Source organism: Podarcis melisellensis (assembly GCF_964234715.1).
Source record: "Podarcis melisellensis genome assembly, chromosome: 4".
Taxonomy (NCBI): domain Eukaryota; kingdom Metazoa; phylum Chordata; class Lepidosauria; order Squamata; family Lacertidae; genus Podarcis; species Podarcis melisellensis.
This window is the reverse complement of record NC_138531.1, coordinates 27,131,526-27,157,042: the sequence shown is the minus strand read 5'-3', so window position 1 is coordinate 27,157,042 and position 25,517 is coordinate 27,131,526. Positions and strand designations below refer to the sequence as shown.

At 40.8% G+C, this 25,517-nt stretch overlaps 1 protein-coding gene across 3 annotated transcripts in view; it reads left to right on the top strand.

The window, feature by feature from the left end:
• Nucleotides 1-24,092, top strand: part of ADPRHL1 (ADP-ribosylhydrolase like 1) — a 37,018-nt gene extending 12,926 nt beyond the window's left edge. Inside the window, exons 3-9 of one of the 3 annotated variants that reach the window (XM_081907373.1) lie at nucleotides 233-358; nucleotides 3,736-3,876; nucleotides 6,373-6,500; nucleotides 8,759-8,891; nucleotides 9,622-9,775; nucleotides 15,555-19,100; nucleotides 19,131-22,544. In XM_081907373.1, the coding sequence (XP_081763499.1) occupies nucleotides 233-358; nucleotides 3,736-3,876; nucleotides 6,373-6,500; nucleotides 8,759-8,891; nucleotides 9,622-9,775; nucleotides 15,555-19,100; nucleotides 19,131-19,815 (4,913 nt within the window). In that variant the 3' untranslated portion in view covers nucleotides 19,816-22,544. Of the gene's footprint in view, nucleotides 1-232; nucleotides 359-3,735; nucleotides 3,877-6,372; nucleotides 6,501-8,758; nucleotides 8,892-9,621; nucleotides 10,951-15,554; nucleotides 19,101-19,130; nucleotides 22,545-22,758 lie in introns of those variants that run through there. The other 2 variants (XM_081907374.1, XM_081907375.1) reach the window with 2 other exon arrangements.
• Nucleotides 24,093-25,517: the final 1,425 nt, after the last annotated feature.

Sequence of the window (25,517 nt, the reverse complement as noted above, 5' to 3'; positions counted from 1 at the left end):
GCCCTGGTCAGCTTAGCCCCCTGAGGTCTAGGGCAAGTGTAGTTGTCTTCCCCCATCCCTCTTCACAGGCCTGCCTCCCACCCTCAGAGTTCTCGGACTCCAACTACCAACTTCCCAGCAGCCTTCTGGCTACCACACCACTTCAAAATTCACTAACATCATCAGCTACAATCAAACGTGATTCAAATTACCGTTCATGACTCGTTTGCCTTTTTGTTGCTGTTGACGATAGGTTCGGGATTTGGAGCAGCTACAAAGGCCATGTGCTTAGGGATGAAATACTGGAAGCCTGACAGGCTGGAAACTCTCATTGAAGTGAGCATTGAAGTTGGACGAATGACTCATAACCATCCTACAGGTAACGTCTAGGCAATTCGACCTGTTTTGGTTAGGATGTATTGACTCTGGGTTGCCCTGCCCCTTGCAAGACTGGCACTCCTGCCAAAGCCCTGGTCGATCTGTGTATGCGGCTTGAGGTCTGTTAACAGCCTTTGAAGGCAACTGGAAAAAATGCAAGTAGCACAGAACACAGTCGCCAGGTTGTTGACAGAGACGGGGCAATCTCAACATAAAACACAGGTCATGGTGAGCTCCCGTTGCTCTGTCCCAGTTCCTGCCAACCTAGCAGTTCAAAAGCATGCCAGTGCAAGTAGATAAATAGGTACCACTGTGGCAGGAAGGTAAATGGTGTTTCTGTCTGCTCTGGCACTCGTCACGGTGTCCCATTGTGCCAGTAGCATTTTATTCATGCTGACCACATGACCCGGAAAGCTGTCTGTGGACAAATACCAGCTCCCTCGGCGAGATGAGTGCCGCAACCCCATAGTCGCACTTGACTGGACTTAGCCAGCCATGGGTCCTTTATCTTTTATCTTTTTACCTTACCTGCACTAATTGCCAATTTGTTTCCAAGTCAAATTCAAAGTACTGGTTTTGACTTTTCAAAGTATTGCATGGATTGGGATCCCAGTACCTCGAGGACGACCTTTCTCTACCTCGATTTGAAGAAGGGAATCTCTGCATGTTCCCCGCAAAGATGTTCAGAGGGCGGCAATAGGAAAACAGATATTTTCTGTGGTAGTCCTATGTTTATGGGACACTCTCCTCTTGAAAGCTTGTCTGCTGCTAACATTGTCATCTTTTCAGCACCAGGAGAAAATGTATTTATTTTTCTGGCATTTACCCAACAATAACAGTCTGCCTTTTAGCAGCTATTTCTTTTGGAACCATTCTTGGGTGGTATGGTTGCTTGCAAGTGATTATTGTAGGTGAACACATTTAGTATGTTGCATTGTTTTAAATGGACATGTCTTTCTTTCTTTTGCAAGTTGCTTCAAGACTTCTTTGATGGTGGGAAGCAACACATAAATTCAATAAACTAAATTGTATTCAATAAACCACACTTACCCTGTGTTCTCCTCATAATGCAGGGGTGGAGAGACACTTGCAAGGGAAAGCTTGTGGGTGGGGAGAGGTGTTTAACCCTTCTCTGCCCTTCACTTTCCCCTTGCAAGTGGCCCTGTGTAGTTTTTAATAGTTCCTTGTCCTCATCTGGGCTCCTAAACTGGAAGGAAGCCCAATCAAGGGACTGGGGGTGGGTGGATTGCAGTACCATTTTGACAGAGGAAACCTAATACAGTGTTCAAGTATGAAACGGGAAAGAAATGTATGTACATACACAACAAATTTAACATGTTCACTTAGAAGCTCCTATTGTTTCAGTGGGCATAACTCTCAAATTAGCATACATAGGCCTGTAGCAAACTTAAGGTGCTTTTTGCTCAGGGCAGTTGTGGCTGGAGCTTAGCCTGCATAAGTGCTTGGGGGCTCTTTCTTGCAAGGATTTTGCAGTGTGCCATATTTGCACAATTGCAATATGTCACTAAGTGTGTGTGTGCACTAAAAGCACACACCACCCAACTGCAATTCTTTATGCATGAAGATAGGAATAGGGGTGGGAGCACTGGAGGAAAAAAGGGGGAGGAGGAAAGACAAGAAAAGTGCTAATGGGATGGCTGGACCAATAGGAAGAAGAAGGAGCAGGTTGGAGAACCACTGGCAGTAAAGACAAGCCTCAGCTTGACTATATCTCCTACTTCTGAGATCTGGGGGGATGAGGAAATGCTGTTTCTGCCAGCCACACTTATTTATGACTCTTCCTCTTTCTCTATCCACTAGCCTGGTAAGTGGGAACAGCAGTGGTCTGCTATCTGAGAGCCATTGCTTGGGGCACACATCTGTTCTGCAGCTTCACCTGCCACCAGTCGGGGGGGGGGGGGAATGCAATATGCCCACCATCAGAATTGCAAAATTACTGTAGGTCAGTAGAAGCAATAACCAGAAACAGTTGCATTCTGAGACCAGGTTAGGCTGTAGTCCAGTCTGACATGAAAACAGTGACACCGTGCAAAACCACTGGTTAATCAGAGCAAGAAACTGTTATGGTTAAACTTCTGATCAATCTGTTTTAGGGCCGTTCATACAGAGTTCAACATGCAACATATTATGAATTCCTTTTAATTTTCAGCAGTTCGTTTTCATGATTTTCATTTTTGGTAGCTCTAAGGGCCATAAAAGCAGTTGTTTTAAACCTATGTACCAACCATTCTAATGCTATCCTCATTAAGATCAATTGGACATAGACATGTAAAAGAAGTCATCACCCTGGAATGTTAATCTCAGCCAACAATCATCACATATCAGATGGCTCCCTCCTAAGTAGAGACACAAGTTGTAAGTCATACGTATTTGCTGAAGTATTCCATTATGCCAGTTCGCCCAAATCTAGTCTCCTTACTTTAAATGATAAATGCTCACACAATCTTGTTTTCTAGGTTTTAAAATGGCAAAATAAAGTTGCAGACTATGTGACTTTTAAGTGTTTGGCACACTGCATGAAGGATCGGTATTGAATGCTAAGGATGACAGTGATTAATTGGATTCAGTAAATCTATCAGAATTGTCACATTATTTTTTTTAACTCATGCGCTTTTATCGGGAGTCTAGCTCACAGGAATAAAGTAGGTGAAGCATCTCCTCCAGTGGAGATTAAATGGTGGAAAAAAAGGCTCACATGGTTTCTGTGTTATAAAGGCACAGTATCTTGACATGATACATCACTAAAATAACAGGCAAATTGTAATTAACACAACAGCCAAATCACTCATTCTTTGGAGGACATCAATGCCATAATTGAAAAGGAAAAGTAATTGTCTGCAGCAGTGCCCCCAGCACCTGACCAACATTTTATAGGGGAAACCTCCAACTAAAAATCCCCATTTAAAATAAGCAAATAGAAAAAGAACCTACCCAAGTGAGGCTGGCACAAACCTCCACACATACACTACGTAAAAGAACCAGGCAGAGGGCCTTCTCGGTAGTGGCGCCCTCTCTGGAACGCCTCTCTGGGGTCAGGGGTTGAAAGTAGCGATGAAGGCTACAATCCTAACTCCACTTGACCTAAGAATAAACCCTTCTGGGTTCAACAGGACTTCTGAGTAGGCATTGCACCAGTCAGTTATATACACATACAGTAATGCTATTTGAAGTTCAATACCTGTTTTATAAGGAACAAACAAATATTCCCAAAGAAAGGCATATAGCTTGAAATGTGTGCATGCTGTCTTTCTTTGAGCTTAAAAAACATAGTTTCTTATGCATCTGTACGCTGATTTCTCCTCCTTTTTGGTGCTACTTGGTGCCATCGTCATCACCATTTTTCTATGCTCCTTTCAGGGTTTTTAGGATCACTGTGCACAGCTCTGTTTGTTTCATATGCAATACAAGGAAAGCCACTGGTGCAGTGGGGAAGAGAAATGATGAAGGTTGTCCCAATGGCTGAAGAATACTGCAAGAAGACGATTCGGCACATGGCAGGTAACATTGCACAATATGCAATTTCAAATTCACATGTAAGGTGCATAATTGAAGTGTTTATGCTCTGATAGCTTAATTTCCCTACCTGCCATTTCAGGTGTTGTCTGTTTCATGACCTAGAGAGAAAGAGAGATGCTACATGTCAAATGAGGTTCCTCCTAGCGGATAGAGACAAGGACGTTACTGCCCCAGTGGCTTCCTTTTTAATCTCCATCTTACCCGAAAGGGTTCTTAATGAATCACCCCTCTAGGGAATAGACAGGGTGAAGCAGATCAATCGAGTACCTTCTGATCCTCAACAGCCTCGCTCCTGTCCCTTTTAAATGTATCCTAGTGTTTTGAAATGTTTTAACTCATAATGCCAGTAAAGATGTTTGTGTTTATCAATTTGCTACCTGTCCCTCTTTGAATCCTTGCTCTAGGAATATACCTATATGCACAATTTTAAAAAACCAAACCTATATTTGGATAGTGATGCAGGCGACTACTGACAAATAATAGGCCCTGTGTTCTTTCTCAGAAGTTCTCTGGCTTTTAGCTAAACTTCTTCTTCTTCTTCTTCTTCTTCTTCTCCTCCTCCTCCTGACTAGACCAGGTGCAGGATTAAGTTGTATAGGTCTGGTCTGCTATTGACAGAAGGATGCTGTCACTCTTCTTGCACGATTCCAACCCTGAGTAAAATATGCAAGACTCCTAAAGCATGCATCTGTCATTATGGAGTGAAGTGCAATGCTATTTTAGAAATAAATAAAGGGGACGACATTTTAAAAACCCTGCCTGAAACAAATGTGAGCCCCTTTTCTCAAGGGATCTCTCCTTTTGAATTATTCAGTCAATTTCTTTTGTTTTTGTTTTCTTTTTAAAAAAGCACATTTGTTTAATATTTCCTGTTCTGCATATTCTCACCCTGTAGTTCTCAGAGGCAGCTTTCCTGCTAGGTAGCCACAAGTGATCACCTGTGGTAGCACTTAGTACAGGCAGATGTTTGCTATATGCTGCAGAAGATGATGCCTAGAACTTCTTTGACAAAAGTCAGCCTTCTGCTCAGGGACAGCATAGTGCAAAGGGTTTCAGGGCTGTAAAGAAGAAAGGAAGGGTAATGAAGCAAGGGAAAGATGGGGAGGAAAACCATATGTCTAAGGCCATAGGTAAATAACAAGAGGCTAGTAAGAAGCATCTCTCAAGTGCCTTTGGGGGGAACCCCAAAAGCAGAAAGCTGAGCAATGTGATTGTGAGGGAACAGGTGTTGGGAGGGAAGATCCTGACTGGGCAAATAGTCAGGTAGGTGGATGAAAATGACTGGCAGGTCAAGGATTTCCAGGATCAGCTGTGATACAGAATGTGCGACATCAGAGTTTCACCTACTTAAAATACCTAAAGGTATCCCTGGCTCCCTCCGGATTGCAACAAGAGATAAAGTAACTTTTCAGTCAGCAGGGATCAGTAAGCTATTTGCCGGGGGATAAGAAAATTATGTTTTTGTTCCTGTCTTCAAAGTGCACGTGGTACACATACTGAGAAAATGAGCATAGCCTGCCTTTCTCAAACTGAAGCAACTTCACAAATGACTTTTTCATAATCAGCAGCAATCTGGTGTTTAGAAAAAAAAAGTTTTCCTCCAGACCAGCCTTTCTCAACCTTGAGTCTCCAGATGTTTTGGGACTACAGCTCCCAGCTTCCCTGTCCACTGGTCCTACTAGCTTAAGGATGATGGGAGTTGTATTCCAACAACATATGAGGACCAAAGGTTGAGAACAGCTGCTCTAGACTCAATATATAAACTGTGCTGCAAATGTTTGCTTTGCTACAGATACAGTGGTTCAGGAAGGTATGCTGAATATTGGTGGCGGAAACAAAGCTACAGCAATGGATGCTGCAGAAGTGGCAGGGATGTTGCTTCCTGTAGGAAAATGTTTCGTGTGAAGCACCACCAGTTTACAAAGTGTACCCTCTCTACTTTTAAGCATCTTTTGGGTGCATACTCGGAAAAAGCTGCACAAATGGGTAGAGATGCCCATCTTAGTTTATTTGCAGAGGCTGCCTTCTGAAGATCATACTGCAAAAAAAAAAAAAGGTGTTACTGCCAGCTGCCTTATCAGGTAGCATACAGCCTGCACTCAAAATAGCTCCTGTTGAGACTTGGGAGGGCTTCTTATGCTTTGCTCAGTATCCAGGACCCAATAGTAATTGCTGAATGGACTACAGTAAAAGTTTGTTTGTAGGTTCTCTGTGATCTACATTCTGGTTTTCCAAAATATGTGTCTGGTGGCCCTAATTATTTGTATTTAAATCTATTGTATTAAAATCTATCCCCCCCTTTTTTTACATTGTGAAGATAAGCTAATTAGTATTGTTGAGAGGCTAAGAATAGTTGGACAGGTTTTATTTAATTTTCTTCATAAGAGTTCTGTATACTGGATTTTGTCATTCATGCTGTTGCACTGAAAGAACCTATTCAAGATTAAATGTACCATAATTAATTTGTTTTTCATTCAGAATATCAGGAGCATTGGTTTTACTTTGAAGCAAAATGGCAATTTTACTTGGAGGAGAGAGAAATCAATGAAGACAACCAGAATAAACCCAACTTTCCTGATAATTATGATGCTGAGGAAAGAGAAAAGGTAAACTCTTCAACCAAAAATTCTGAAAGCATTGAGGACAAATATGTACTGATATTCTGCCATCTGAAAGTAGGTCCTATTTTCTTTAATTTAGAAACAATTGCAACCAAGTACCATAACATGGTAGTAATATAAGTTTACTGAATGACTCAAGCCTATGGGACAAATATTAGATTGGTGCTAGGTTGAGTGTAGGGGTGGACTTCTAGATATATTTGCAATCCAATTCCCATCAGCCCCATTATAGACATTGGCCAGGGATGATGGAAATTGGGATCCAGCAGCTCTTGAAGTTGCTGGATCAACTTCATATTCCATGTGAGATGGGGAATAGGAGATCCAAGGGTCACACCATTGCAGCTGGAGGGGAAGAGCCAGCAGTGTAGCTTAAGGCGGTCATAATATTGGGTTCCAGATGTGGCAGCTAATGTGCAGATGGACTAGAACGACAAACATTGCAGTTCAAAGCAGGAAAAAGATCAGGTTACAGAGGTAGAATGTGGGAAATGGTGGAAAGCAGACATTCTGGCAGTCTCCTCAACAGAAAAACAGTATGCTTAGATTGGGGAGCAGAATTTAACAAAGCTGAGGTTTTATAGGGTCAGATGGAACTGAATTAGCTGTCCAGGTCACCAAGCAGATGCTGAGGTTGGGTAGCAAGGACTGTGAACATGCCTCCAGCAATCTAATTCTGCCTACCACTCTTTCAGCAGACATGCTAAGTTGGTGGCACAAGAGGTAAGAAGATGTCAATGTCTGTTTGCTGGTGGCTCCAGTTATTATATCCCAGGCGCTCTATGAGAGCTGCAGTTTTTTCAGACCCGTGCGCTGCTGTGCTCTCTTTATTTTCTTAACTGAGATCTGATTCAAATGCTATGATTATCGTACTCCTGCATGACAATGACTCCACAGGGTGCCTCTGACATTTGAAACCCCCTCACCACCTGTCTCATCTGGGTTGCGTAGATAGTCTTCATTACAATGCCAGTATTCTTTAATGCATTATCCCAGTGTACGAAGACTCTCCACGAGATCAGGTGACCTACCTCATGAAATGGCTCTCTTGTCACTCATGCAAGCCCTTTCCTCACCAGTATTCCATATGAAGTTACAATATGCACAATCCATTCTGTTACTTGGAGACTTGCCCCAAACAGATTGCACCCAAGTAAAAGGCAACAGCACTTAAATAGGATGCAAATTTTGCCAAGAACATTATGGTAGTATCTACTTACATTTCAGCATTTCACGAAGTTGCAATACAGCAGAAGCTGCTGTTGGGAAAACTATTACTAAGAATTTCAGTCTCATCACTGGATGTAGATGTGACAATTGCTTAGCGGTCAGGATGTTTGTTTACTTGGGGCACCACTTATAGTACATTAAGATCTTCTGTATGGCCTTTGTTGCTCATTCTGTGAAGGCTACAGCTTTCAAAAAATGTTGGCTAACTGTGACCTTCATCTGTAGAAATATACATGTATGCTCAGTATAATGTGATACCCATGCAAGAAACCATCATCTGTGCAATAAGAACCTTCAATCAGCAGATAGGACAAGTCCCGGTTAAAACTTTCTGGATCACACACTGTCTCTCTGTCATTTTCTCCACCTCTTTACAGAAAGTGTTCAACGGTCAGTGAATGAAATAAAAAGGTTTGCCAAGAACAACAAAAACGGTAACATGCAGTTCCCTCTCTGAGGAAGCAACCTGGTGGGATTCCACATTTTTATAGACTTAAGTGATAAACTGTAGGCAAGTTTTGAAAACGCATAGGCAGTGTTGCAACTGCCATCATGGTGATGTCAGAGAAGCAAATGACATCACCATCCCCACCAACTTCATCATAATCTCAGATAAACGGATGGAGGCAAATGGAATCCTTATTTGTGAAGGAACCCAAGAAAGATGAGCTATCTAAGAGATTGCCTTAGTGTGGTTCCCCCAAAGCCAAGAAAGGCCGTTTCCGTCTTGTTTCAGATTAAATATTTTTTTAAAGAAATATTTAATGTATGCTAAAGTAAGGCTTGACTACACACAGGAATAGGCAATGAGAAAATGTAGCTCCAATATTTTTAAAAAGAAACAAGAAAGGGAGTATTTTAAAGCACAATCTGCAATTTACCTCATGTTTCTGTGCCATGCTATGAAAAGAAAAAGAAAAAAGGCAAAGTAAAAGAGTGGCATTTAAATCTGTATATTCTGGGTTGCCTTGCCATCAAATTCACCCAACCAAACTCATTAATTATCCATTCAGACTTATAGGAGATGGAGTTCTGAAGGTCGTGGTGGAAGGAGAGGCCATGATGCTCCCATGATTGCATATGATGCTCTCTTAGGATGTGGTAGTGATTGGACCGAGCTTTGCAACCGGGCAATGTTCCATGGCGGTGAGTAATCTAGTAGTTCCTATATACGGCATACAGACCATTATAATTTTTTATTAGGGTCAGTTTGGCTACATTAGGTGACTCACTAATAATTCTAGCTCTTTCCAATTACTACATCCATTGAAGTATCTTGCATCTAAAGCACTTGTTGTACTTTCCAACTAGTAATTATTGCAGTAATCTTGTGCTGGTTGGGAAAAGCTTTATTTCTTATTCCCATAAAGCAAGTGGCAATCTTACTATCAAAGAAAAGTTAAGCCACAGGAATTGTGAGGTGCTTTTTTTTAATCTACGAAAGCTTATATGGTCTACACCTATGTTTCACAACTAGTTTTACAGCAGGAGTGTTTCAAGAAGGAGATGATGGGCAAATTTTGTTAAAGGCACTGGCCTTAACAAGCTGTGGTTCCCATAATTCTTTAGGAGAAGTCATGACTGCTAAAGTAGCCTAAGAGTGCTTTAAAGGTATGATGTACGTAATTGTGACATGAAAGACCAATTGTCAGGATGGTAATAGGGCATGTCTTCTTTGGGCTGTTTCCACCTTAGAGTTGTCGTCCCCCCCCGTGACTTTTTTAAATGTTTCTGCCAACCTGATACTTGTCTCTTGGTGGTGCCAATTTGGACCAGCGCTCAGAGAACTGAGATCGCTCTTAATATATATGATATTATTTCACGGAGAAGCTAAAAGGGCATGCAACTGGGTTCTCGTTTCTGCTTTATTTCACAGGTGAGAGTGCAGCAACTGGAACTATTGCTGGCTGTTTATATGGCTTGCTTTATGGTCTGAACAAGGTTCCTAAAGGCTTGTACCAGGATCTTGAACAGAGGGAGAAGCTAGAAAACTTGGGAGAGGCTCTCTTCCGACTGTCTTCAGAGGAAAAGTAAAGATGTTTTTGCCATTTCATTTTATTTTTAAAAAGATTATATTATACCCTGCAGCCAAATTCCTAAGAAGCAACTCTAAACAGATTTTTAAACATCCAGGAAAAGAATTGTGTGCCCCTAAGTCTCAGTGAAGTCACACTGTCTTTAACATGACGTTATTTTATTCATTTACTCTGAAGTACTCCCACTACTCCGCAGATAGGAGTTTCTTGACCCGACCTAAGGGCCAGTCCACACATTACATTTTTGGGTACATCTGAGTTTTTTTAATGGACCCCTAAAAATGTAATGTATGAATGAGACAAGTGTTAGCAAATATAGGGACAGAATCAGCTGCATCTAGGTGTACATTGGATTGCAAATCTATATTTGCATGTAATGTGTGGAAAACTCCCAAACTATGCCAATATTGTTGCAGGCAGCATTATAAAATGCTGCACAGAGGTAGAATAGTAGAATTATACTATTAAATTTATTGTAAGCCACTCCAATAATTTATTTGAAGGAAAGGGTATAGTAAATAAAATAGATTAAGGGTATTTAAATTCTGTCAGTATTCAATACTTAAGAATGTCTTCTAATATTAATTAATATTAATCATACTACTTTAATTATAGCACCTTGGGATTATAATTTTGGGGGGGATGAAGCAGTCTAAGAGCCCATTTTTGTTATAAAATTCTGCATCACATCAAAATGTGACTGCATGTACACATATGCCAATAATATATATGTAAAACTAATGCTGTCTGCACACCTATTTAAGGCAAACTAATTTTATCACCCTTTGAAGGAAGTATGTCTGAGATTCTATTTTTTCAGTCCATTTTTATGCACTACGTCCGGTTTCCTCTCAACTCCGTAATATTGACTTTTTTGTGATATCACCTAACTGAAAAATCAATTAAATGTATATCCTTTTTCAGAACTGTAGTGCCTAAATATTCTAGGAAGTTATCTGAGACTTAGCAGAACATAAATATATAACATTCATATATATATATATATATATATATATATATGCAATGCGACAAAACACACAACTCTACAACTATTCCTGGCTTCCTATATATTTTTGTGGTGATCCCCCCCCCCCAAACCTTTACAAACTTTTTAATGATTTGGGTGGCTAAAATACTTGTAAATAAATTAATCTTATGCCTCTTCATAAGCATCATTCATTATTTTGACATTGTGTGCATTGCATGTTACTGTGTCATTGCTGGAATTCTTGCTTGCAGTTGTCACTAAGTCATTGTTGGTCAAGGTTACAGTGAGTTTCTTGGTGCTGAGAATCTCTTCTACTACGAAATCTAGAAAGTGTTGTTCTGGTGTAGAAAGATGTAGGATATATAGTGGCAGATAAAGAGTTTTAAAGTTAGTGGGTTGGATCCAGACTGAGGCAGCAATCTTACATACATTCAACTTGGAGTAAGTTCTGTTGATTTCAATGTGGTTTTCTTCTGGGTAAATATGGAGATGGCTGGTAGTTGTGGTATAAGTTAAGAGCATTTAGATTCTGTTAAAATCAATATAAAAAGTTAGTCATGACTAATTTAAGTCCTACTGATTTCCATTGGACTTAAAGTGTGACCAAGGTTGGCACTCAACTAAGTCTTACTAAGGGTAGACCCACTGAAATGAATGGGCCTCACTTAGTCATGTTCATTAATTTCAATCGGTCTACCTGGAGTTGACTCTAGTTGAATACTACCTAAACAGTGCAAGTCTTACCATGTCTACTCAGAAGTAAGTCCTATTCAATTGGGCTTACAAGTTCCAGGTGAGTAGGATGGATTGCAGCCTAACCTAGTCTAGATACAACCAAGGCAGCAGATCCTTGTGTAGATTTTTATTCCCTCCGTTGCTCCTGATGTAGATCGTCACTCACCCCTTCTTCCCTGGTGGTAAGAGGGATGCCATTTTGTGGTTTGCCTCAGGTGCCAAAATGTATTGGGTCAGCCCTTTGTGTAAATTTTGACATACACTGCCATCTCCCACCTTAGTTCTTCACTGTGGCCAGGTCCTTCACTCTCCTGAAATTTTAAGGGTTTGGGGGGTTTTTTGGGCCAGTCAGAGGTTGACTCCCAAATGAAAATACACTGCTGGCCTCTTTCTCATTCTCCATGTTGAACGTACTCTCTTAAACAGTCACCTTGTAAGTTGTAACAGTAACCTTGTAACTATGAATAGTGACTGAGGCAGCCTACAAAACAATCTCTGTATAATATGATCCAAATTATGGAGCCCCATTTGCTGTTTTATATCATTGCCTTTGTTTCAAAGCAGTGCCTTGGGCAGTTTATTTTATTCGACCCCAATCTATTTTAACTTTCTGAGTAAACCGCTTTGAAGTCCGATTGATTTCTGATATCAACTTTGTGCTTCAGTCCCCTTTCCTTTGTACTTTGACTAAGAAGTAGCCACCACAGTTCAGTGAGACTTTACTTCCTAGTAATCATGCATAGGATTGCATTCCTAACACATAACTTTAATTCCTTCCATAGAATACCTATTCCTAACTCTTTGTCAGCAGCTATACTTAGTTGCCCTAAGAGTATATGCAATTTGCTTTCATTTGTTGAAGCTGCTAAAGTGAAGAATATAGGTGCTGAAACATACAAACAGGTCATTCATGACAAGACACTGATTTAATTCTGGCCAGGAAAGAAAAAGGAATTTGCCTTATCATTAGCAAATCTCTAATGTGATATTTGGGTTCTTAAGTTACCACAGCACCACAGGAAAGAGTTTCCTCACTGCTGAGGTAATACTTAAGTGGTTCCTATGGACTCTGACCCACAGTGTGAGTTCTTTGTTTAAGATTGAAATCTTCTGCCTCGTGACACCAGAAGACAATTAAATGAGGCACTGGCCCACAATGTTGGTTTCAAGACCTCCTGAATATGCCTTTTTTGTGTGGGCATTGATGAAACAAGGATATCATATGGGGGAGGGATTGGAGAGGGACTGAAGAAATGGGGAACATATATTTCCCCTTCATTCCCGAAGCTAGATTTATAAATGCATCATAGTCTTTGTTTGAAATAAAGCTCTTGATGTGCTCTTCCCATCTGATGACTCCCATAACTTGAAAGGGCATTTTTTTAAAATCATCGGGTATATTTAATATTCATCCTTGAATTCATACTTCAGTAACAGGAAGAGAATCCAGTGAGTGACATGGTTTGAGATTAACACCGGTTCCAATAAATCCAACCCTTGAATCAGTGACGTTATCCATTCTTTCATGTGTGCGTCAGGCATGGCCTCAGCAGAAGCTGCTTTTTATAAATAGTGTTGTATACATGTGTTGTCGTGCAATGGGGAAAATCCCAAAACACAGTGACATCTAGCCACTCATCCTTATCCTCATATGCTGCATATTGTTTGTTGTATTCAGTGCTGGCCAACTGTCAAAGTTTTCATTGCTTTGTTGTCTTTCCCCCCCCATTATGACAATGGTTATTATAAGCAGAACCTGTGATGTTGAGCACAACTGTTTCATTCAGATGTTCTTGTGTGCAATGTTTACCTGTGAGAAAAGCTCTGAGGCCTAGATTTTGCCATCTTCATTTACAAGCAGAGGGGTGAGGGGCAGTCAGCCACTTCCATGTGGTACTGTTCTTCAGGAACATCTATATTTCTGGTTATTGTGAGGTATAAAAAAGGGACCATAACATGTGCAATGCAATGTTGTTGTATTCGTGTCTGAAGATCTATCTCTCCAAAAAGCAGTCTTTTGATTCTTGCTGTGAAATCTCTTTCTGCTCCTCCCTCCTTCAAACTTGAGCTGGCACCCCTGTTGATAGGACATGACCATTAGAAGTACCTTTTTTAAAAAAAACCACAAAGAAACAACAACTCTTCATAAAATGCCACAGCTTGTTGAGAAATAAATAAATAAATGGTTGACTCTCTTATGTGGATGGCAGAATCTATCTGAATTTAGCAGCTTACGTTGCTTCTCGAAATCAGAAAAGCACCTTCATTGTATGGTCTGGGCATCTTACGTGGTAAGGATGAACTCCTGATCTTCTGGAATCAAAGCTGGCATTTGCCCTTGCATTCACCAGTGCCAGGATTTCATCCCAAGGCGATTTGTTGTCTTGCTTTTGCTTGTATATGAAGAGGTATAAAAACTTAATACTGTCCTGGTATGCAGACTGAATCCCATTCACATACTACTTTATTATTACGTGAATTAACCTTCCAAGTTTTTTTATGGTGCTAGAAAGTTGAAACCTCTGGTGCATTTTCCCCCCTCCGGGCTATTGTCTATTACTGTTGACTTCACCATGTAGCTTTCACACTGAGTTCACTATTTTATTTAGTAACTGATCCTCACCAGTTAATGCATTTCCTAAATCCTCAGCTGCCTGTAGGCCTAATTCTTCAAACAGAAGTAGGCTTATAACCCTGCCAGACTTCTATCTCTACCCATGTTAATAAATGAAAGGATAGAGAGGTCAATTGATATTGTGTTGGATATCATGGCATACAATGCTTTTATCTCTGGCTTTCCTGGTTTCACTGGGATTCAGAAAAGGGATTTTAAGAGAACATTTCCCCACATAATTGATGGGAAAGCAGATCAGATTTTCGCTTAGGACTAGATGGATTTTATTACACAGTGGAATGCTGAAAGCTTTCAAACTTTGCTAGCTCCCTGTAGAGAGAGAGCAGGCCAGGCTCCAAAGGGTTCTGTGCATTAAAAAGTAGGATTTGGACTTTCATTTCTCAAACAATTTCTTCATCACATCCTACTCTCAGATGACAAACTGCATTAGAAACTGAGGGTTTCAATAGCAATTTCTAGTATGGCATGAGAGTCGGTTGAAATAAAATAAGTTTTTTTGTTTTGTTTTTTAAACCCCACTGAATGAATGAACTATGTAATCTTTTGCTAGTATCCTGTTCCTCTCTGGTTTCTGCCCCTTTCAGAAATGCACATGATTAAAAAAAAAAAAAAAATACAGACAGAACCTTGCACTACATAGTGTCACGCTCCAGACATGACACATAGTCATATTTTGTTTTCTGGTACTTCAGCTGTATGTTAAGCCACTATGCCATTATTTGGGATGTGCCTGCAGAGGTGCGTCCTGTGTTTCAAAGAAAGTAAAAAAATACTCTGTGCTAATACTATGTATGCTTTCTGTTCATAACAGTCATTCCTGGACAGGTATCAGCAATCATCTGTTAATAACAGTCATGGCTAAGACAACTGTTGTATATAATCTTCTGCACTGGATAAATGTGCCTGGCACATTAAGAGGAGTGCCGATGTAATTTTACTTCTAAAATTAATGCTCATTTTTTATTATGCATATGTTATGGTTTTTCATTTTTTTTAAAAAAACACTGTTGATTTTATCTATATTTTGATACATTTTATTATGTCTACCTGTTTTTAAGTGCACTTTTTTTGGTAATGTGAGAATTTTATAGTTTTTTTTAAGGAGAAGGACTGTAGATCAGTGGTGGAGCACCTGTATTTCGTGCAGAAGGTCTCAAGGTCAATCCCTGGCAACTCCAGATAGGGCTGAGAGACATTCTTGCCTAAAATTCTGAACAGCCATTTCCTGTCAGTGTTGACAGTCCTGAGCTAGATGGACGTATTGCCTGACTCAGGCAGGTTCCTGTGTAAAAATGAAAAAGCGGTATATAATCTTGTTTAATAAATATAAATACATTAAAACCAGTAAGGAAGTAAAAGCAATGTTGATGACTTTCCCTGGACAAAAACAACAACATTCGTTTTCTTTTATGCAGCAGAAGTAAAGGTACAAAGCTGGGCAGTGATAAGGTGCTGGTTGACCCCATAGTGCTGAAGAAGAAGCTCAGTAAGATGTCCACAGAACTAGGCGCATTTGCTGTCCTCAGCAGCCTTCTACTTTACCTCACAGACCTCCTATCCAGCCAACCCCAGGTCGAGAGCAAGAAGGCCAAATGGCTCGAAGGGATAGAGAACAAGGTGAACTTGAGGCGCGAATGCCATAGCGCACATGGCGGCATTCGTCCCACCAAATTCCAGCTTCTGCAATCGAGGTTCATGAACAACAACCGCGAGGCCTACAGGAGAAGGTCGAGAGAGGTGGGCAAGCTGGTCGTTAAAGAAAAGCAGAACAGAAACGGGCTAAACTCCATTGTAAGCAAGCTGGACAAAAGCTCCTCAAAGGAAGGAGAAAGCCCAGAGATAACACCCCACGATAAAGTCAAATGGGTCTGTTCAACTGGGAAAAATACTGTGAAGAATATCCTGAAGAAATTCTTAGTTGCTGAGGAAAAAGAAGCTAAAGAAAGAGAAAAGCAGGTGGCTCCAAAAAAGAAGACACCAAACGATAACCTGCCCAAGATAATCAACAAAAACTCTGTCTTGTCCAAACTGAAAGAAAAGTTTGAACAAAGCAGTAATATCTGTTCAGCCATTGAGGTGAAATCTTTGCTGCCGTGCAAAGGCGAGAGAAAGAGCAAAAAGGGCCCAGAGAGAAAAAAGATTTGCAAACCCGAAATCAGAGTGCTTGAAAGGAAACTGAGGACAACCACAATTGTCAATAGCCCTCAGCCTCAACAGCTGGTATGCACAACTGTCCCGACACCTAAATTCTGTGTTGCTACTGAAATTAGTCACCCTCGGAGCTGGGCTACAAATGCCAAGTCCGCCACTCAGCCTTCTGAAGTGGGGAGACCAAAAGACATCCAGAAAGCACCTGGCATTGGGTCTCATGACAGCAGGATACCAGAAAGCATGGCACCTAAAGGGCAACTAGGAGGACAGTTGCAAAACAAGCATCATGAAATGCCTAAGGTGGTGGCTGACAAAAAGGACATTGTCGAGAGTAATGTAACTCCTACAAGCCCAGGTTCTAATCAAGACAGTGTTCTTCCTTCACGTGAAAATGTGTCCCTTGTTGATTGCATTCCTCCTTTATCTAAGGACAGCTTAGATCACAAAGAGAACATCATACCACCTGTGGATGATACCTTTTCCAGGTCCATAGACAAAAATGCAGCAAAAATCATGAGCAGAGAAAACATACCTACTAACGACCTCTCTTCTAATCCAGCTGAAGGAGTTCATGTACATAGTCACCAGGAAATGAAAGAGGATGGGATTCCTGGCATACCAGAAGGCATGTTCAGGCCAAAGGAGACAGAAATAGAATTAGCAGAGCCTATAAAAGATCCCCCATTCACCAGCCAAAAATGTTTCTCTGAAAAGAAAGTGTTGGAAAATATTCCGCCATTTCTCTCTCCTGTAGCTCAGGCATCTTGTAACAGAGAGCCTCCAATAAAGGACCAGCAATCAAGTGTTGAACCTGCAGCTGTTCACAAAATGCCTCCGCTTAAGCCAAGTCAAGATAACGCACAAAGTTTGGGGAGCACGTTTTCTGACACGGTTCAGAACAAAGAAAAGCTGCCTGATAAGGAGGAACTATTTCCTAGCCTTAATAAAAGCGACCATGCGGGTAAAGCAAAAAAGGGAGTGCTACAGCCATCGAGAAGCCAAGGTGAGACATCTGATCATCAGGCACAAAATGAGCATTTGCCCAAGGAGCCACAAGCACATCCAAAGCTGAGCCAACAAAATAACCCTAGCTCAAACATATCAAAACAGACTATAGATCAACCACACCAAACTCCTACTTCAAATAAGAGCCAGAAAGACAACAATGATGTAAAAGGAAATGATTTTGAAAAAGAGCTTTGCCCTTTGACTGGCGATTTAGATAAATCCAGCTGCGCTAGAGCAGCAGAGAATACCAGCAAAGCCGAACTGCGCTCAGATAATGAAAAGACAAATTCTGAAAACAAGAGCAAAAAGGGAAATAGTAGCTTGAGCCATTTGGATACTTCTCAGAGGCTGCCGGAAGAATTCATCAGCCATGAAACTGGCAATCTGGAAAAGAATCCTGCACCTCCTTCTCAAAAATCTCACTCATCCTCACTGACCCACTCAGCAAATCCAGAAGGCGATACTCCAGAAGTTGACAGACCTTGGTGCAGTGTCGGAAACCTCCAAAGCCCAACATCAAATGCAGTGAAAAAGAAAGAGAGCTGTAATGTAAGAGATAATGCAGCCAGTCCTGATTCTGAGAAACACCACTTCCCTTCTCCAGCTGAATTGCTGAAGCCCAAGGGGGCACCTGGGCAGGACAACAAACCAACAACAAGCAATTTGTGCAATGATTTAATTAAGAGTGAAAACCATGCTGTAGAAGTTGAGGGTATGAGTCCCCAGACCGGGAAGTATCAACCACCCTCAACAAAGGAGTCTAGAAAGCGTGAAATTAGTCCGGTAGGCGAGGCAAGCCCTGCGCACAATGTGGAGAAGCAGCAGATGCCCTTAGGAAACAAAACTGGGAAGCGTGAAAGCATGAAAGTGATGGCAGAAGTAAAGCCTGAGAAAAGCGGATTTCCCTCCCCAAATGAAACAGCGAAGCAGGGGAACAGCGAAGGAGGAGAAAGAAATCTGCTGAAAGAAGTACAATGTCTAATTCCATTATCTGTTGACAGAAAGGAGCAAGATGACAAGGTAACAGAAGAAAAAAACTCTATAGTGGGAGGTAAGAAGTTGGTGCGTAACTCCAATATGCCCCAGAAATTAATAAAAAGTGACCTTGCAGAGAGTGGTGGTGAAAGAGCAGGATCACAGCAGCTGACCCCACCAAAGCATAAACCTAGCAGGCCGGGAGTGTTACATTCCCCAAGTAACTCAAAATGTCAAACACCATCAAGAGATCCAGAAAAAGATGGAATTGTTGCATCAAAAGATGAAAACGCTGCAAAACACCAGCTCTCCACACTCAAAGAACCAGTGAAATGTGATGATAATGCTAACCAAAGAAATGCCCAGGATAGCCTTAAGACTAAGAGTGACAAAATACCATTATCTGGTGAGAAAGTGAAACCTGAAAGCAAATCAGGAAAGACAAAAGAGAACACTAGTAATTCTGGACAAAACCAGTTACCTTTGGAAAATGAACTTCCAAAGAGTAAAAAGGCTGAGCCAATGAAACCTTCAACAGAGAAGTCACAGAAACCATCTTTAGATGACTCTAGAAATGGACTTCCAAAGAGTAAAGAGACTACTGTAAGCAAATTGGGGAAGACAAAAGAAAACACTAGTCATTCTGGACAAAACCAGTTACCTTTGGAAAATAAACTTCCAAAGAGTAAAAAGGCCGAGCCAATGAAACTTGCAGCAGAGAAGAAACCATCTTTAGGTGACTCTAGAAATGGACTTCCAAAGAGTAAAGAGACTACTATAAGAGGGAGAGGTACTTCGCGCAACCTTAAGGAACATCAGATACCAGCTGTGGGAAAATGATTGCTTGTACAATCTGCACCAAATGAATCAAAGACTGAGCCAGTAAATCTTTCAGCAGGGGAGCCGCAGAAACCATCCTTGAATGACTCTAGAAACCATGAGGATATTGCTAAGAATGAAAAACAGGCTTCATGGAATTCTAAGAACCAGCAGCTACCCTTATCAGATGTGAAACAGGAGAGCCATCAATATAGTGTCACAGCAGGGAAACAGCAGCAGCAACCACAACCACCAAACGATTATGTCAAACCTAAATCTAGTATAAGAGATGGAAAGCATCATAAATCTGAGAAGTATCGTCTTCCTGCCTCAGATGAACTGGGAGTGCATGAAAAGAACGCTAGTGAAAGGAAGGGTTCCTTGGCTCCACTTTCAAGTCACGATAGGACCATGCAAAAGAAGAAAACACTATGTGAGACTGATACTGATCCCAAATTGGGCTCACTGAACAAGACGTGTCCCGCAGAACAGAGAAAACCACAGTGTAGTCCTCCTGGCAAGTACCAAACTCTGTCAGCAAATGTGCTATCAGAGCAAGGAAGTGGGGAATCTCAAAAGCTCGGGGCTGATGCAGTAAGTCAGAAAGCTAGATCACTAGCCTTGGAAAAATACATAGCAGAAAGCTACAGTGAAGAACTAGTACCTTTGTCTATTAAACCAATGGTTGTTCGTGTGATTGATACAATTAAGCTTGATAACTAAATGCAGCTCAAATGACTGGAATATAGACCTGAATTTTTCATCCTCTGGCCACTGTTTTACTTCAGAGCTTTAAATGATGGCATTGAAATCAGACTGAGTTGGCTGTCCATTGATCAGTTTTGGATTTTAGCAGTCATTAAAATTGGTGTCACCTGGAACCTCAAGTATATTACATGTCAACCCAGAATAATCAGAAGCCAATGATTCGTGTATGGTAACTCTTAGATGTAATAACTATGGGAACAAAGGCCCGGTCAAGATATGTGGTAGAATAAAATGGCCTCATGCCACCATAACACTTATTTATGTTAGAAATAAATAGATAAGCAGCACAGGAGGCAAAGACTAGACTAGAACCTTTCTTCCAGATATGCTTAACAGAGGAAAGCTTACTAAAACTGTGCCCCTGACCTGGAAGATGGAAGTGATTGTGTTTACCCTGCCTCCTCAATATGTTGCCTCCTGTTTCTGCTGTATGGGAACCCTCAGCCAAAATTAAGCACTTTTAATGGGAGAGACTTAAACAGTAAAAACAACAAAGAAGTTTTGCGGCACCTTAAAGAGCAACCAGTTTATTGAGGCATTTCCATGAAAGCCACAACTTCTTTCTGTTGCTCCAGAGGGCAGGGCAACAACAAATGGGTGGAAATAGCAAGGAAGCAGATTAGAAGACACTTCGTAACAATAAGCTGTCTGACTGACGTGGGCTGCCTTTGGAGATGATTTCCTTCAATGAAGTGGTTGGGTTTTTTGTTGCGTTTTTTTGCGAGGGTATATTACAAGTCAAAACCATAAAACTACAGAAGAAACACAAAACATAATACGGAGTGAATGCAGGAAGGAGACAATGTTACAACATAAACAAGCATCCTTAGATAAGGTGGAGCTGACAAAGTAGTAATTATAACTGTTATTCTTTGTAAAATATTTCAGTGGAGGTTTTTCAACAGAGGCAGAATCTGTCAAGGTTGCAGCAGTTTGTTGGGAACCTGTGGATATTGCCAGACTACAAATCACCCCGGACCACTGGCCATGCTGCGAGAAGCAAAGTTACAGGGAACAAGGCAGAGGGCCTTCTCGGTAGTGGCACCCACCCTGTGGAACGCCCTCCCATCAGATGTCAAGGAAATAAACAACTATCTGACTTTTAGAAGACATCTGAAGGCAGCCCTGTTTATTTTTAGTATTTTGTTGAAAGCCGCCCAGAGTGGCTGGGGAAACCCAGCCAGATGGGCAGGAAACAAACAAACAAATGTTATAATTATTATAATTATAGGGTTTATGGTAGTTCATGTCCAATACTACCTGGAGGGCCACATATTTCTGTCATGGTTGCATTGTAGGTTCTGCCCTCAGTAGGGGATTAGACAAGACTGAGCAGGAGATTAGACCTCTAAGATCCTTTTCCAACTCTGAAATTGTATGATTCTATAATAAAAGATGCCAGACTTTAAGGTTTCACAAGTCTTTGCCAGATAGCTTTCTGGGATTCACCATGATGGATGACAACTTAGAAGATCTGTCCTTAGGACTTTGCTTTCTTTTCTCCCAGTCTCTCACTTTTTGTGAGTCACTTCCAGGCAGCTGGCATCTTACTCTTGGAAACAGGATGGTGGGTTAGACAGGTCTTGGGTGCGAAACCAGTGGGGCATAAAAAGTGCTTAACTTCAGCTGCATCGTACCCAAAGTGTGTTTCTCTGCTAAAGACTGAGGTTAGTGTATAACGAACTAAAGTGACCCTTTTGAGAGTGCACTTTCTCATTCTAATTACTCATTACTCATTCTAATATAATGCTATTTATTAGTGCTCCTGGAAGGCTTTGGATATTGCAGGCTATTCAGCCACTGAAATCATGCCTGTATATACATTCTTGTGTGTGTTTTCATTGTTTCCCCCCCAAAAAAAAGTAAAAACAGTGATGCGTAATAGTGTGCATAAATAAGACAAGCATATAAAGATAGAAGAGGCCTGTAAGAAGGTCTTAACAATGCTACAAAATGTAATAAACCGCAAGTCATTTTTGAGTATTGTCATTAAAGGCTCTTTGAGACAATTAAATTACAAATACATCTGCTCTACAGGATGATACAGTAAAATCCTGAATGAAATATATTTTATCACGGGGAAAATATCGATCAAATCTCTTGCAGAGGTAATTTGGTATCTTCCATGTGTTCAATGCATTCAGATTCCTGTATAGCTTTATCTTTCAACATTTATTACATTCCTCATTGTGATCAACCTATTAATAAAGATTTGGAATGTTGTAAGCATGCCAGATCCTAGCACTGCCTGGAATATGCAGAAAAGGCGCTGCAGAAAATAATGAAAGTCATTATTGTGAAATCTGGAACAAGAAAAATCGCCTGAATCCACTTCCTAAAATTATGGGACAGAATAAAGGATCATCTTCTTGGTCTCCCTTCTTCCACCTTCTTTGTCCATAAAGGGAGAGTGTCTTGTTTAGGAGCAGAAATAGGCCCACTTTTCCTGAGATACTTCTGTAATGTGAACATACCAGAAAGATAAAAATCCAAGACAGGACCCAGGTGTCACATTAAGGTCAAGACTTACAGCAACAGAATTCTGGTCTACAAAATGAAACTTGATACTACATAATAAGCAACCAGGATCTCTGAACTGTCTTAAAAGAAGGTGACTTTCACAATTCAAAAAGCAAACACCTGTAACCCCTGTCCAAAGAAATACATTTTGTCAAGGTCTGGAAGGTTCTGTTTGCTTTTATCTTTTCAGATATAATTGTCAGATATCACAATATCTCTTAGAGCAGAAATATACTGCACTGATTTCAGTTAAATTTGCTTCCAGATAGTAAGTCTAAGGCTGTAGTGGACTTCTATGCCTGCCTGGAAGGAAATAAAACTTCTATGCCTGCCTGGAAGGAAATGTTTAAACAATTATCATATAGTTAATTTTTCTAGAAAGAGAGGTGCCGGAACTCACCATGAATGTCTTCCTTGTTGTCTTATCATGTCAACTGCACCCACCTGAAAGGTGCCGGAACTGAGTTCCTGTAAGTTCTGGCTGAAAAAAAGCCCTGTAGTTAACCACATTGCTTTTACTTTGGGACGGGGGAACAGGGGCACCGATCCACAATATGCATGCAATTCGGGGGGGCGGGTTGATAGTTTTCTGCTGAACATTGATCCCTTCTGGCTGCTTTCTGCACCCCCCCCCCCAAAAGTGCTGATTACTGTAAACTACACCTTTGAGATCGAATAGCAGTAAACTGTTTTAGGGGCTGTTTTAGTAAACTGTTCTCAGGATTGGAGTCTTACAAAATAAAATAAAAGTGGCCAGGTCATTAAATATGTGATTAATGTCCCTTTTAGTTTGGCCCTGAAGCATTTACTACTGATAATATGATGTAACGTTTGTGCACCGATATTCTTTTGCTACCTCTCTGGTAAATGTTCTCTGGGAAATCCTAGGACTTTGCTGTGATGGTTATTTGTATGAATTATTTGGAATTGCTAGTTGAGTATAAGGCTTAGGGCTCATTCCATTATACTTCGACATCACTAAAAATGTTTCTAGGTGGCAATGCAAATTTTTTCAGCTATCTGAAAACATGGGGTGGAGCAATGATCTTTGAACCAGTCTTCAGGAAACTACTATGGAGGGTCATTGAGAAACCAACTGGAGACAACCACATCCTGTAATTCATTTTGTAAATGCTATGTCAAAGTAGGTACTTATGTTTAGATACTGTTTTTCAACACTGATGAGAAGGAAACAGACTTCTTTCTGTTGATGGAGAATCTCTGCACGACTACAATCTCAACTGGAAGTATTTTTGAAGAACACGACAGTAAGCTCAAAGCAGATACTATTGTGGATATGACAGCAAGTTTTGTATGAACTATGTTATAAATCTGGACTTGTGTAATATATTTAATTGTAAGTCTTTTGCACAACTTGTTTGTGTAGTTTGGAATCAGACTATTACATGTGTCAGACTTTACAATTTGTCTTGAAACACAAATATTTCTCAATTTATTGTATTATATAGTGTATGCTTCTTGTTGTTTTTTTAAAAAAGAATCCCCATTTTATATGGTACTATAATGATTTATCTTTGTATGTGATTTTGTTTAAAAGGAATTTATTTATTTATTCTGAAGTTTATTTCATAGCCATCCAGGCCTAGATAACAATGGGTTCTTGTGGGAATCACATTTAAACTTTTTTTTTTAATGCCGTGACACAGCCCACCATTTTGCAGATCATCACAATAAACCACCTCAGTGAGGGCCCCATGGTGTTATGTGATGTTTCAGATGTTTTTCGTGAATGGCAGGTGCATGAGTGCAAAGAGATTGGGGAGGCAGGGTTCACAACAAGCGTCACAAAGGTGTACCCTTAGACAGCCACAAGGTACAGCAAATAAATAAGTAATATCAATTACTTATAGGAAAGAGTAATTCTCTTAATTTTTGTCACCTTTTTAATACTATAAATAAGGATATAAAAGGGGGCGCGGGTGGTGCTGTGGTCTAAACCACAGTGAATCCCTGCAACGGGGTGAGCTCCTGTTGTTCGTTCCCTGCTGCTGCCAACCTAGCAGTTCAAAAGCACCTCAAAGTGCAAGTAGATAAATACTGTATCTTTCGCTCTATAAGACGCACCAGACCACAAGACGCACCTAGTTTTTGGAGGAGGAAAACAAGAAAAAAAAATATTCTGAATCTCAGGAGCCAGAACAGCAAGAGTGATCGCTACGCAGCGAAAGCAGCAATCCCTCTTGCTGTTCTGGCTTCTGAGATAGCTGCGCAGCCTGCATTCGCTCCATAAGACACACACACATTTCCCCTTACTTTTTAGGAGGGAAAAATTGAGTCTTATAGAGCAAAAAATACGGTAGGTACCACTCCGGTGGGAAGGTAAATGGTGTTTCCGTGTGCTGCTCTGGTTCGCCAGAAGCGACTTAGTCATGCTGGCCACATGACCTGGAAGCTGTCTGCGGACAAACGCCGGCTCCCTTGGCCTATAGAGCGAGATGCGTGCTGCAACCCCAGAATCGTCCGCGACTGGACTTAACACTCAGGGGTCCCTTTACCTTTAAGGCTATAGAAATTCATTGCTGGATCAGTCCAAGACCTATGCAGTCTTTGCCAGAGTTCAGCATTTTTTGCCAATGGTGTATACAACCAAATGAAATCTGTGAAGTCTTTTATTAGCTTGTTGTTGTTATTGTTCAAAATGTTGGGACAGCCACTGTCAAAAGGTGGAAAAGTTTATCAGATTCACCCTTGATCAAAAACTGAAAGAGCAGTTACATATATGTATTACAGCTCTTGGACAGACAAGACAGGAATACTGAAGACATGACACAGCACACGTTGTTCCCTGGGACATTAAGTAAGGCGTCAGTTTTACATTTTTTTTCAAAGTCAGAGGATTAGCAGGTCTTCCTGGCATCAGAAAAATATTCCCCTCCCCTGGCCTACACATCTCATAAACACGGGCTTAATTTAAAACAGGGCTCACTGGGACAGTAGCCTTAGGATGTAGGTCCAATGCCAAGCGGCAAAACCTGAATATATGAAGCCAGGATATTGATCCACTGGATTATCTAGAGATAAAGTTATTTCCTAAGTTTGGTACTTCTTAAAAAATGGATAGAGGTTCTGTGCCTTGGGTATTTAAGGCAGGAGTATAGCTCATCTGTTGTACACAC